A 13101-nucleotide genomic window follows, 5' to 3' on the forward strand; every position below is an offset into this window, starting at 1 on the left:
ACGAAAAATGCCTAGCAATCTCAGCTTCAAACTCCCCTCCTTACTTTCTTTCTCTTCTTCGCAGAAAGTATATATTAAAAATAAAATTTTGTAGGCTTCTAAAAGGAGAGAAAAACAGTTTCTTTCTTTCCTTTTTTATTTTTCTGAAAGAAGATAGAAAAGGAAATCATGAAAGAAATGGAAATATTTAACATCAGTGGGATCATGCCATTGGCACTAGCAGAGAAAGTCACAAAGTGTCTTATTAATGAGAGATAAGCCAGAATATTAAGAGTGGGGTAAGAATAGTTAAGGTACTGAAAGTACCTGAAAGTTAAACAATTGGTTTTAAGTAAGTAACTGAAGATGGATGTTTAAAGTGTGTGATATACTTGGAAGAAGTTGTCGCCTCAAAAGTGAGAGGTGTAGAGGAATGAGTGAGAAAACAGATGCTAAAAATAAGAAACAGACATGCTACGTGCAGTGAGAAGTCACAAGCGAGATGAAACCGAATAAAAATGTTGATGGACTGATGAGAAGAGTTACCTTTGTGCAAGGGTCAGGAAAAATGTTAGGAATTTGAGCAGAGGGGAAGACTGCTTCAAGTCCTCTATTTGAGTAAATCAAAAGGGAAAGGAGAATATGTTCTGGTCATGAAGAAAAATGAGAGTTACAGACCTTGTGAAACTCTGGACAACATGAGCTATGCAAAAAGAGAGGAATCAAAATAAGTACCAAAAACATGAATACAAGATTATGAATCAAATTCCTAATGTTAGTTATGAGGGTTTTCAGTGAAAATCATAAGATGATCAGTTCTAGAGGGTCTTTTCTTTTTTTAAAAAAAATTTTTTTCTTTTTATTTCGGACTCATTTAAGCACACTTTACCCCAGTTTTGAACTAGCTAAAAGCAGTGGTTTGGGAACTTCTGTCTCAAGTAACTAAATTCTGCATTTATGAAACTGAAGATTGGTTTTTCTCAAGCTGAGTGCCATACCTCCTGCAGGACATCAGTGCTGCTTGGTCGGATTTAAGTGGTAGGATATCCTTGAGGAGGTACTGGAAACATGGCCAACAAGATGCTTTCCTGTTCTCCTTTCCTCTGAAGTAGCAGATACTGATCACTGCCAGAAATAGCATCCCAAACAAGGTAGACCTGAGTCTGTATGGGAATTCCTGTAAGTCCTATGAAGAACAGAAAAGCATAACTATCCCCGCCCCGCCCCAGTTCCTAAGAGTTCTGTGCTTTGCTTTTCCCAGCAAAGCAAAGAGATTCAGAAGGAAAGCATACGGAGATCAAAATTATAACATTAGGACACAAAGTTTTCTTAAAGTAAAAACAATACTTATCACATATAAGTCCACTGTAACAGATACTATGAACATGGAAAAAAAATGCATCGTATTAAAGTTTGTGAATTTTGAGGATGACAAAATGTCTATAAACGCCACACCTATTTCTACTTCTTTAAATGGCCCTCACTATTTCCTTCCTGAGGTAAGTGAACAAGCCAGTGGTACATCCTGCGTGAAAAGTGTGTACAAAACTGCGTTCTTCCAGAAATTACAGAAAAAGATATAAACCACCCACATTTGTTACATCATTTAGTTAAATTAGCCAGAGAACAAGGCCAAGTCACTCTCAAGAAGAATAGGATGTCAACATTTGGAATAAACTTCATTCAACTTGGTTTTGATCACCCTTGAATTCTGAAGATTTATGTTCTCCTTGGGTTTTTATAAACAAAAATATAAAGGGCACATAAATATACAGAGAGTTCTTTATTCCTGAATGACTCAATCTTTTGTCTTTTTTTTGACAGAAAGAAAATATATCTGTGCTAACCAAGAATACAGTTGCTATTTTTACTACTGTTTTATCTCTAAAATAACATTAAGTTTTGTCAATAGAAGTGAGCAACGACAATCAGCACCTCACACGAGGCATTCCGCAGAGCCACAATGAGCAGCCAACTCAAGCATCGTAGCAAAACTAGGCTTCTCTTTCCATAGCCCTTTGTTTTCTCAGAGACAACTTCCAGAGTCCATGCATTTTTCAAGACAGTCATTTTAGAAAACCCACAGATGAATATAATTATACCCTTGATTGACGTACATCAGAAATTGCCTTTCCCAAAGACTGGCCGTAATCCAGTCTTTAGTCTGCCAAAATGCCATTGAATAAAAAAAGCCATTTTGGCTTGGCAAGGCCTACAGGGCAAGATCCTCTATTCATTAATTTTTGCCTCTTTAAAACTGCAGTAACTGAGCTTGCCTTAGCGAGGCTCCTGGAAGACAAACGGAGCAGACCTTGTATGTCTCATCCTTTGGCAAAATAGAATCAGACAGCAGGAATCTGGAGCATAGATCTATGACATAACAACGTGAGGTTTTCATAGTGATTCATTATCTTCCTTGTTCAGGTTCAGGAGAACGTTGTTGGGGTGAAGGAAAGATTGAGTAAACTAATACCCCTATGACAGTGTTTTCCTTGAATATTTTGTAATATTTTCTTGCAGAATTAACAACTACTGAATGGAAGAGATGTGGGAACAGCTTTGGAATGTCAAAATCAAAATACTTGGAATACAAAAGGCAAAGATATACCAAGATAAGATGAGAAAGAGTTTGCAATATGGACTGACCCAAGTTATTTTGGTGACTTTGTGGAATTCTGGTGTTTAGTCCTTTCTCAGTACCTAGGTAAGGAAAGCAGAAGTCAGCTTTAACCTCTTATTCACAGTCCCAGTGCTATGCATGGTATGACAACTGCCAGCAAACTTTGTGTCCATAATGACCAACAATGAATTGACCCGTTAATCTTTATCCTACAAGAAAAAGAATGGGAGAAAACAAAGAAATAAGGAAAAGAGTATTTAAACCAGAAGCAAACCTTGCTACTAAATGTGAATAAGAAAGAATTTCCTTTCTAAAAGGAAGTACAAGAAAATTATTTCTTTCAATATATGCAAGCAAAAGGCACTATAGAAACTAGCTTACGCTTTAGGACACAGGTAAGACTGATATAGTCCATCCTCAACATACATCATACTGTTCCTTTGAATGAAATTTACTGAAAGTACTTACTACCTTTCTTGTTAGCAACAATCTAAAATAATTAATATTAGTAGCTGACTACAGTGTGAATCTTCGTAAACCAGGCCACATTACAGAGCAAAACAGAAGCACAGCAACAAAATAAGGGAGACTATAGCTTACTTAAAAGATTTATGATATGTGCTGTAATTTAGGAGGCTGTTTTAAAGTACTATCTATTTCATTCTGGTACAGAAAACATATGTATTTTAGAAATAGTCACCTTAAACATGACTATCAAAGCATTAAAACAGAAACCTGAGGCTAATTCTTTTTCAAAATACGTAAAGCCAGAGAGGGTTAGCATAATTACACTGGCTCAAGAGATTGATGTGTTTGGACTCCACCGTGACCACCCCTGCAAAGGCGGGAGCACAAACATGATAAATATCTAAACTAATACCAATGCTTTTACATATATAAATACATAATTCCTAAAGATATCGTCTCTATTATTTTACCAGGAAACCAGCACATTCTAAGATTGAGACTATTAGGCAGCCAAATTCTTTCTCACCATGTGCTTTTGGAAAAAACACACTTGTCTCTTCCAGCACCACTCAAAACTCTTTCTATTTATAACATTCAGCTGCCTGCACAGATAACTGTGTATAATTCTCCCTCTCCCATGATGTTTCTTCTAAATGTTACTAAACTTGTGTTTTCAGGAAGTGTTGTTGTTTTTTTTTTTTTTAAGATCAGATTAACTTAGGTCATATTACAATACTAATAGAAATACCACAAAAGTCTAGAAAATCTGCTAGAGTTTCTATACATTTATGCCAGTATAACAAAGACCCAAATATTGGTTGTTTTATTAATACAAAGGAAAAAAAATGATTGTAAGCGATACCTTATAGACCATGTACTAAATGACATAATTTGTTTCCTCATTGCATACTGTCTAGACACAGCCATCAGATCTTATAGTAAAGTCTGTGTTCAAACATGGAATACAAATGTATTCTGTGTCACCAGAGCAGCATCCTTCCTTACTTACCATCAAAGTTATTGATACAGGGCAAGCCTGCTCTGCTTATAACAATGATAACCTTCAGACTTGTTCTTTCAAAACATGTTGTTATAATAGATATAGAGTTATGTCCCCAGACTTAAATTTTTAAGAAACCTTAAATAGCTCTGTGACCTCCCCATGCACAGAGTCACCTTGCATCCTACAGTATATGGGAGACCTGCTTGTCGATTTGTGTTTGCTATTCAAAGGGAAAAGACTTAAGCACACAGACTCACTTTTTCTAGCTAAAATAGAAGTGTTTCATTGCTGTATTCAGGATTTACAGGTGTAAGATATGCTGTGCTACAGGAAGGCTGTTCAGACTTGACTCTTGCTCCCATTTTTGACCTTTGCTACCAAGCCTGCACTGACCTGTTTTGTAAATACTGATTTCACCTTTCAAATCAAGGAAGGTTTTAGTAATGTCTGTGAGGACAGCATATTCTTTGTGTGGACATACTTCATCTATTACTACTGAGGGAATTTGGGAAATAAACTCCACTATTATAAATCATTAGAGCATCTTCACTCAGAGTTAGTTGACCTACCCCACTCTTGAATTGAAAGTGAACAGCTCATTAGAGGAAGGAAGAGCATAGAAGAGAAACAATGCCTCTGGGAAAAATTAAATTTCTATATCCAGCTTAGTTTCCATGTATTCTAGCCACGTGAGGATAGAAGTCATGACCCCCAGGGGCAGAGGGGAACACCACAGTACATTAGGCATGTCTGCCATCTCCTAATTATTCATTAGCTACAGGCTGATTTTGTGTGTTAGTGATGAAATTTTGGTACAAAGGTATGCTGGCTTTGGCTGGGATAGAGCTAATTTTCTTCACAGGAGGTAGTAGGAGGCTATGTTTCGGATTGATGCTGAAAACAGTGTTAATAACACAGGGATGGTTTAGGTGCTGCTGAGCAGTGCTTATGCAGAGTCAAAGCCTTTTCTGCTTCTCACCCCACCCACAAGCAGGCTGGGGGTGCATAAGGAGCAGAGAGAGAACACAGCTGGACCCCAACTGACCCCAGGGATGTCCCACACCACATGACATCATGCTCAGTATATAAAGCTGGGGGGAAGGGGGGGAAGGGAGTATGTTTGGAGTGATGGTGTTTGCGAAGTCACCATTATACGTGATGGAGCCCTGCTCTCCTGGAGATGGCTGAACACCTACCTGCCCACAGGAAGCAGAGAATGAATTCCCTGTTTTGCTTTGCTTGCGTGCACAGCTTCTGCTTTACCTATTAAATTGCCTTTCTCTCAACCCATGAGTTTTCTCACTTCTACCCTTTTGATTCTTTCCCCACCCTACTTAGTGAAAGCGAGCAAGTGCCTGTGTGGGGCTCAGTTGCTGGCCACACTTAAACCACGACAAGAGGGTATCACCAAAGAAAACTCTTCCAGTTGTAGCTCGCAGCACACCTTCACACTGAATAGCAAGACGACTGATTCTCGCTAGTACTAAAGTCTCAGCTCAACTGAAGTCTTACTGTGTAACTTTGAGTCGCAGCCTCCACGCACATCTGAACAAATGTGTTCTCCCCCCTTTCCCTCCACCTGCAAATCACCACACAAGATGCCCCCTTCATTTTCAAAATTGGCAGCATTTCACTTATGGTGATCTGGGCATAGAAAAGTCCACCACCAAGGTAAAGTTAGAATTAAAAATAATGCTATCCATCAGAAATAATGAAATATATTCTGCTGCACTGAGATTAGGAGACTGCCAATAACTTGTATTTCTGCTCTACTGCTGAATTAATTATGTTTCTTGGTGGCTTTCAACTGAAAGTTGGCTTGGTGTGGCATAACAAGTACAAGAATTATTTCAGAATATTGATCTTCCTGACAGGAGTTTCCATTGCTTCTTAAAATGACATAAAAAAGCAATTTTTTTTTAACCTTTTGTTTTATGAGATAAAATGGAAAAGTAGAAAAATAACACTTAATCTTTATGCAAAGATTACTTTGTTAGGTTGGTTCACTTCAAGTAAATACAGTTTCAAAAATTACTTTAGTGTAGGTGTTTCGAGTCCTGACTCTGCATTGCACTGCATCTTCCTACAAAGCTCGCTGGAGCGCAGGGACTTCGGTTGGACTGTAACCATTAGACATAATTTCCCACTTATGGTGTCTGCTCCCTTCTTGTTTCTATTATATAATCCTAGTGTGAATAAGGCAAACTGGTGGTGTGTTACAATGCACAAAGCTACAACTTATTCAGTTCCCTGGATGTTGTGATGCAACCATGATTGAAGCATTTCTCAAAGTTTAAATAAAGAGAAAAATAAAGTTTCATTCAGCAGTTAAACTACCTTCTGAAGTTTGTAAATAAGAAACACCGGTTTAGCAGATTTTCAGTAAGCAGAAGTATTTTAAAGTTTCATGAATGATGGAAACACATTCAGTTGAGGGATATTCGTATAGGACTTCACCAAAAAAAGCTGTAGGTTATTTTGGCTTTTCTCCCCAGTAAAATTCCTGTTTCAATCAAGGAAATGCTGTTTTTTGAAGACCGTGCTCCACTGCTTTGCATTCTAGTTTCACCTGATATCAACAAGTACAGAATTGTATTCCCCTGCGATGCGACACCCCCATAAAGCTGGGATATGTGCATTGTGAGAAGTTTTTCAGAGGGGGTGATGTAACAAGGTGCCTGCATAGGTTGCTGAGGGGGACAGCAGTGAGCACTCAGAGCTCAGTCTGCTGCTGCCTCTCTTATAACCATCTTGGAAAGGAAAAGAGGAGGGGCAGACAGCTGTAGGGACATTTGCTAAGTTATTGTCCTTTTCATCGTATTTGTTCTGGCATCAAATGAGGACAAGCTTGGCTCATCCTTACTTCTTAATCCCCTCACTTTCACCTCCACAAAATTGAGTCCCTTTCTAGGCATCAGAAACTCAAACCACCTCCTTTGCTCTTCTAACTCCTAAAGGCCCTTCTACCCCTCAAGCTCTGCTAAAATATAAAAATAGAGTTGTTACCTCTCTATACGAACACCTACTACACTGATGGTCATGAACACTGAATTCTAAACACTTGAAAGTATTTACTCAGTTACTTATCTTTACCCAGTAACTCCCATTTTCTTCTCCTTGGGCACCCTCTTAGCCCGTGTCATTTGCACCATATGGATCAAAGCATTTTACAGGAAGGTGTCCTTAATTTAACTTTTTAATTGCAACAGGTTTAATACTTAATTTTGTTCCTTTTATACCCTCATACAGCGTATGGGTGATTTCTCATACATAAATAGACCAGCAGTAAAAGCTTCTGAAACATAGCAACTATTCTCTGGAAATTAACTTTTACATCTCTTCCCCTAAAGTCTCATCAGTAAAAAAGCCACTAAAAAGGCAGAAAAAATTTCTCTCTAGCCTTGTGCCATTCTATGAAAAGTCAGGCTCAGATCTGTGAGATTTAGTGCATGTCTCATTTCAGGAGAGCTTGAGTGCAGTTCTCTGACCCCACCACTACCAGTTACACTACTAAGACCTTACTTATGGCTCATGGCTTTTTTAATGCCTATTTAAGTGGTTTCAGTGTTCTTGATCAAGGGTTATTTGGACAAAACCATCTCTAGGAATATATTAGAGAATTTATGGAGAGATATGTTTGAGTATGTTTTGTCTGGCAGTTGTAAAACAAAGATTAGGAGATAAAGGTCATTACTGTAGGTTAAATGTTTTCACTCATTTCCAGGCTAATAAAAGATGAAACGGAACAACATCTATCAGCAATAATAAGGTTTAAGTCTGCACAAACTTTAGCAGCTGGAATATTCAGATTAGCTTTGCTTCCTGTGAGAAGTCTAAACTGCAAATACACCAGGCCTTGGAGGCAATTTTACCCTGGCAAATACAGAGATCTGGTCCTACATTTCTGTATCATTAATGCCTTCTGTGGCCCATTGGCAAAGAAAAATTGCTGTAGCTGTGACACCGGCAATCATGTTATCGTATTGTATTAAACATTATTCTTCTTGACAGGATAAGTAACATAGAAATCAAACTAAGTTTTAGTTTCTTAAAGGTAGCTTGGCATCTCTAAAAAACACGCATCGACCCCACACTATCCACTGCGTCTACAAGTATTGCTCCATGCCAACTTTCACTGCAAGCCCAGGCAACCCAAGCGCTGTGGAAACCACCATCGGTCATTGGTCTGTTCCTGGAGCATTTGTCAACCAAGCTTGGTTATGCATTTCAGGATTTCATGTTTTGAAACAATGTCTCAATATTGTACTACACGTGATTAGTCCTGAAGAGTTCAAGAATGCTCTGCATGGAAAAAACCTGTTTTTTATACACATGATATTAATTTAACAATACTGTTGTTCTTATTCTGGTGTTATCACCCTGCAATATATTCCAAGTTATCTGCAGATTCCCAATACCTATGCTTTAGGATTCGTACTCACACCAGACTTGAAAATGGAGTGATATACAGAAAGTTAAGCTCATTTATAGTAACATTATTTCTCATTTAATGCAAAGTGCAGGAAAGTAATTTAACACTTACATCCTATTGCAACGTGTCTGGTTAAAGCAGGAACAAAATAAAAACATGATTACTATTTTTTCTATCCCAGCAATGTTTCCAGTTTCCATTCTGAAACCAGACTATTTCAGGATACCAGTTTACTTTGTCAGAGTATTCACGTTTCTGTATTTGCACTGTTAGGTGATATGTTTAAAATAAACTACTTCTTGTACTGATGTGTTAAAGTGATAATCTCTGTAGAATTCTCTGCTTTATATACAAAATAACGTAGTACAAGCACAGCACAATAAATTTTAAATAAGCCTCTCATAACACAACTGAGCATGTAGACAGCAGATTGAACAGAAGAAAGAAGACATGTTCTTCTGTTGCTGTTTTGTAGGGTCACACTGAGTACTTTTATTTCCATACCTTGTGTACCTTATACTACCATTTGTTGGAGATTTGATTGATTTTGGAGGTGAGTTCTTTAAATTCTCTTTAGAAACATTGGAAATCTAAAAAAACACTGAGCCTAAAAACGTGAGATTCCCAAAGGCCGCTGCTGTAGAGGGTGGAGTCCGATGGGGCAGGGGAGCCAGCACTAGCAAACCTCAGTGTGGCACCCTGGTGGAGGATGTTGACTTCATTGTACGTTCTCACACTCCTGTTGCCATCTGACAAAACTAAATTCTAAGATCAAAATTTCAGTTACTTCCCATAGCTCAAAGTTTTCATTTTGCCCATGAAACACCATTGTTGGGGAATAGTCTACTCATGAAGGGTCCCTTGTTTGGGTATAAGCAAAACCTGTTTATAGTTTTGTCAATAGCTGTGGCTGAGCAAGTAGAAGTTCCTTTTAGGAAGTGACATGTGGAAGCCAAATAGGACTTGTTTACATCATTCCATTCAGATTTCAGCCAACCCAAAGCAACTGGAAACTACAGAGGGCTTGCTTACTTTAGACACTGGTAAAATAAATATACCACAGAAAATTTTAGAAGGCAAAAGATGAGATTGCATTTGCTCTAAGTCATCATTCGTAAAACCCAAAAATACTAAGACAATTTATCAGCGTTTGATTCTTCCCACGATGCAAAAAAGCAAACCAAGAAACTCTTCCAACTCTGACAACATGTTTGTCAAAGATGTTTGCTAGCACTGTTCCTGCTTCAGAACTAGTAAACAGTGTTTGCAACAAATATTTGCAAGTGGTAATTCTTTTAAGTGGAAAATATTTTCCCAGATAGAAGAATCCCAAAAAGGAGATTTGATTTTTTAAAATATTTCTTTCCTGCAGGGCTCTGAATGGTATAGTTCCACAAGCAGTGTGCTGCTCACGCTGAAAGTTCATTTTACTCTTGATTGACTGGGTAGGCTGGAATACGTTGCTTTGATGTTTAGAGAATCCAGCAAACGATCTTATCCAGCACAGGCATAAATTTTTTAGTGGCACTTCTTTGGGGTAGGAGAATTAATTTTGGAGTTACATTACAGGATCACAGGGGAACAGAGACACAACTGATTCCTGACCTTGCTGAAACCTGCTGACATACAAGACACTTTCAAAAGTGTATCTATTGAGAAAACTCAATTTTACAAACGTTAGTGAAGACTCTACAGAATGTAAAAACGAGAAAATTCCTGCTAGGGAAAGCACAAGCTATCTGGTTTTCTTGCAAAAGAATAGATAGCATGACATCCCAACCATTTGACCATTTCCATGTGCAAGAACCGAATAAGTAAAAAATCTTCCCAAACTTTGTTAGAGTTAAAACCATAAATTTTTTTACATATTCACCTACTTTAGCCCAATAGAAGTTGCAGTCTTACACTGCAGGTTGGTTGTCCTGGCACAGGATAAAGTGTCACTTATATCCAGGCACTCTCCATTTTTCTTGTTTGTGCTTTGTTCCAAAGGTCATAAGCAAGTGACAACACAATCAAAATCAAGTTATCCCTTGGGTGTTGTGCAAGTCAAAACACATAGGTAGTCCACAAGAAATCAGACTAATTGTTCGTAGAAGTATCGCGCCTAGGTGGATGACCACCCAATACTTTAGATAGCTTTAAGGGCATAACAGATCCCATTGATTAACTGCAGATGCTTCCCCTTGGTTATATTAGACAAACCAAGGCAGCTATGTTCTGTATTTTTCATGACTATGAATTTTCAGGGAAATTTAAGTTTTGTGATATTTAATTTAATTGACATTTTAGGAGACCTATTCTAGATATACATATATATAAAACACACCTGTCACAAAACAAATGAACCACACTAGTCATGAAGGAAACCAACTTTACAGCATATGCAGTTTCTTCTTTACAAGCCCTGATATGATAAAAAAACAGGGAAAAGCAGAAGAGGAGCCACAGTGCTAGAGAGCACAGCTTATCTACACACCTTCAAAGTCTAATACCAGAGCAGCTGCTGAGGCTGCTCTAACTTACACAGAAAGTATGTCACCTGCTACAGAGAACTTGTCTTCCAGGTAATGCAAAGGTAACATCTCCTGGGCTCTTCTTCCAGCAGTACCTTACATGCTGGAGTGTTCAGGAGACACTGAATTTTTTTTTTTTTTTTAAAACAGACATATGGTCTACCCTTTACCTAAAGTAAAAATGACTTCATATATTGCATCCATGTGACAGCAACAAATCCTGTATTTTCCTTATTGGGTCTTACAGTTTACTTGCAACATGTTACATGAGTAACTACAGATCTGAGGAAACAGTTTATATAAATGCATGCTTACCAGCTGGTGCAGAACGCGAGCAGTGAAGTTGAAAACAGTGATAATCCGCACATGATTCTCTCAATTTCCCTTCCTTAAAATCTGACTTGGAATCCTTCTCACTCTCAATCACATCTGAAGAAAGCTTATCCAGTTCAATTATCACAGCTGACATTGTAAGATAGTCTCAGTATAACTCAAAATAAAAACAGATCTGAACAAAAGAAGCCACTTTAAATTCAGCTTCCCCAAACTTGGAGTCTGAGGAAAGACAACTTCTTATGGCAAAAACACATACAAAAAACCTCAAACTGTAATTGTGCAAAATGGTTTTAAGTCAAAGACTGAGAAGCTGTATTTCCAAGAAGCTGTTCTTCCAGCCTTGCAGCATTTGCTAAATATTGCAGCTCTTCTCTAAGGTAGAAAAGTAGCACTCCAAAAAGTTCTTCTGTTCCTGTGAGTGACAACAATATTATGGCATTTCTGTGTAGCTGCAACAAAAATAGCAAGAATAAGTGGAGACATCTGCATGTCTGCTAAGTTGTGGACTTACGAACTTTGTTTTAAGAGTCTAAGTCACATTTTGTTGCCCACTGGTCCAGCTGGGAGGGGCTAAGCAATACCAATGGAAACAAGTGCATCCCGTACGCCAGCCCAGCAGCGAGCCTGGCAGCTGCGCAGTGCCAGTCACTTGTGCCACAGTTCTGTTTCCTCGGTGAACACTCAGGTCTTTGTCTGGGATGTGTGCAGCAAGATAAACGACCACAGGCTACATCATTCCTTGAAAACAAGTAAGAAACGGTTCTCGGTTCGTTCATTTATTACTTTAGAGCCTTGATTCTAAAGTTTTTTTCTAGGGAAAACAATTTTAGCACTACTAAGGAAACTTGTTTAATCCTTTTCAGTTTTCCTTTTTTAATTGTCCTTTTCTTAGATACAAGTAAACCTCAACAGAACTCAAGACAGGAAAATGATCCGGTTTTTTGCAGCCTCTGTCCCACCAGCCCGCCGGAGAGTACAATAAAGCAGTGCCAAGGGAGTCACCCACTGGCGATGGTGGGAAACGACACAGCCGCCAGGCGCCCGAGGGGAGCCGGGCAGGGGATGCTCGGGGAAGGTGCCCTGGGCTGGGAGGCCTTTAAGTGCACCGCCAGCTCCGAGCTTCCCTTAACAGCAGAGCTGATAAAGCATGAATTGTCATTTATGAAAACATATCACAAGTTTTTAATAGGAAAATTGCCAAGCCTTAGCTAGAGAAAAGGGGATACGGTAATTTCTCTATCACTTTCTTAGCTTCTCTTTGCTCAGTGGGAGAGGGGAGTAAATAATGCAAGAAAAACCTACGTAGCCATGCAGCTTTTACTAAGCAAGTCCCCTGCAACAACAGGACAAATCTGAAATCTCTAAATTCAGCTTGATGGAAGTGAACTCTCAGGGGTAATGAGTCAGGTTTAAACTGAGCTGCCGACGGTACCCTCAATCTCTGTGCAAGCAGGGAGCAGGTGGAGCTCCCATGTGCATGCACAGGAAACACCCTCAGCCATGACCAGCTGTAAAAAAATAATAAAAAAAAATCAATGTACCGTTGGGACGCTTCCTTAAGTTAAGGGAATTTGTAAGAGCTGGTTTCTAGATGGGTTATGATCACAGCAAGTGAGGTAACGAGGCTAATACTAATAAGTAGAGCAAGATGGAAATGGAACTAAAAAATAAATCAATCACACGGAAAGATTTTCAAGGCAGCTAGAAATAATAAACAGCAGTTTTCTGTTTTTCATTTCACATCAGG

The 13101-nt window shown here is 38.6% G+C and overlaps 1 protein-coding gene across 1 annotated transcript in view; it reads right to left on the reverse strand.

Moving 5' to 3' along the window:
• ANO3 (anoctamin 3) overlaps positions 1-13037 on the reverse strand; it is a 219201-nt gene extending 206164 nt beyond the window's left edge. The window contains exon 1 of the mRNA XM_075094950.1: positions 11334-13037. Within this exon, the coding sequence (XP_074951051.1) occupies positions 11334-11487 (154 nt within the window). The 5' untranslated portion in view covers positions 11488-13037. The remainder of the gene's footprint in view (positions 1-11333) is intronic.
• Between the last annotated feature and the right edge of the window lie 64 nt (positions 13038-13101).

Source organism: Phalacrocorax aristotelis, chromosome 5 (genome assembly GCF_949628215.1).
Source record: "Phalacrocorax aristotelis chromosome 5, bGulAri2.1, whole genome shotgun sequence".
NCBI classification, from domain to species: Eukaryota; Metazoa; Chordata; class Aves; order Suliformes; family Phalacrocoracidae; genus Phalacrocorax; species Phalacrocorax aristotelis.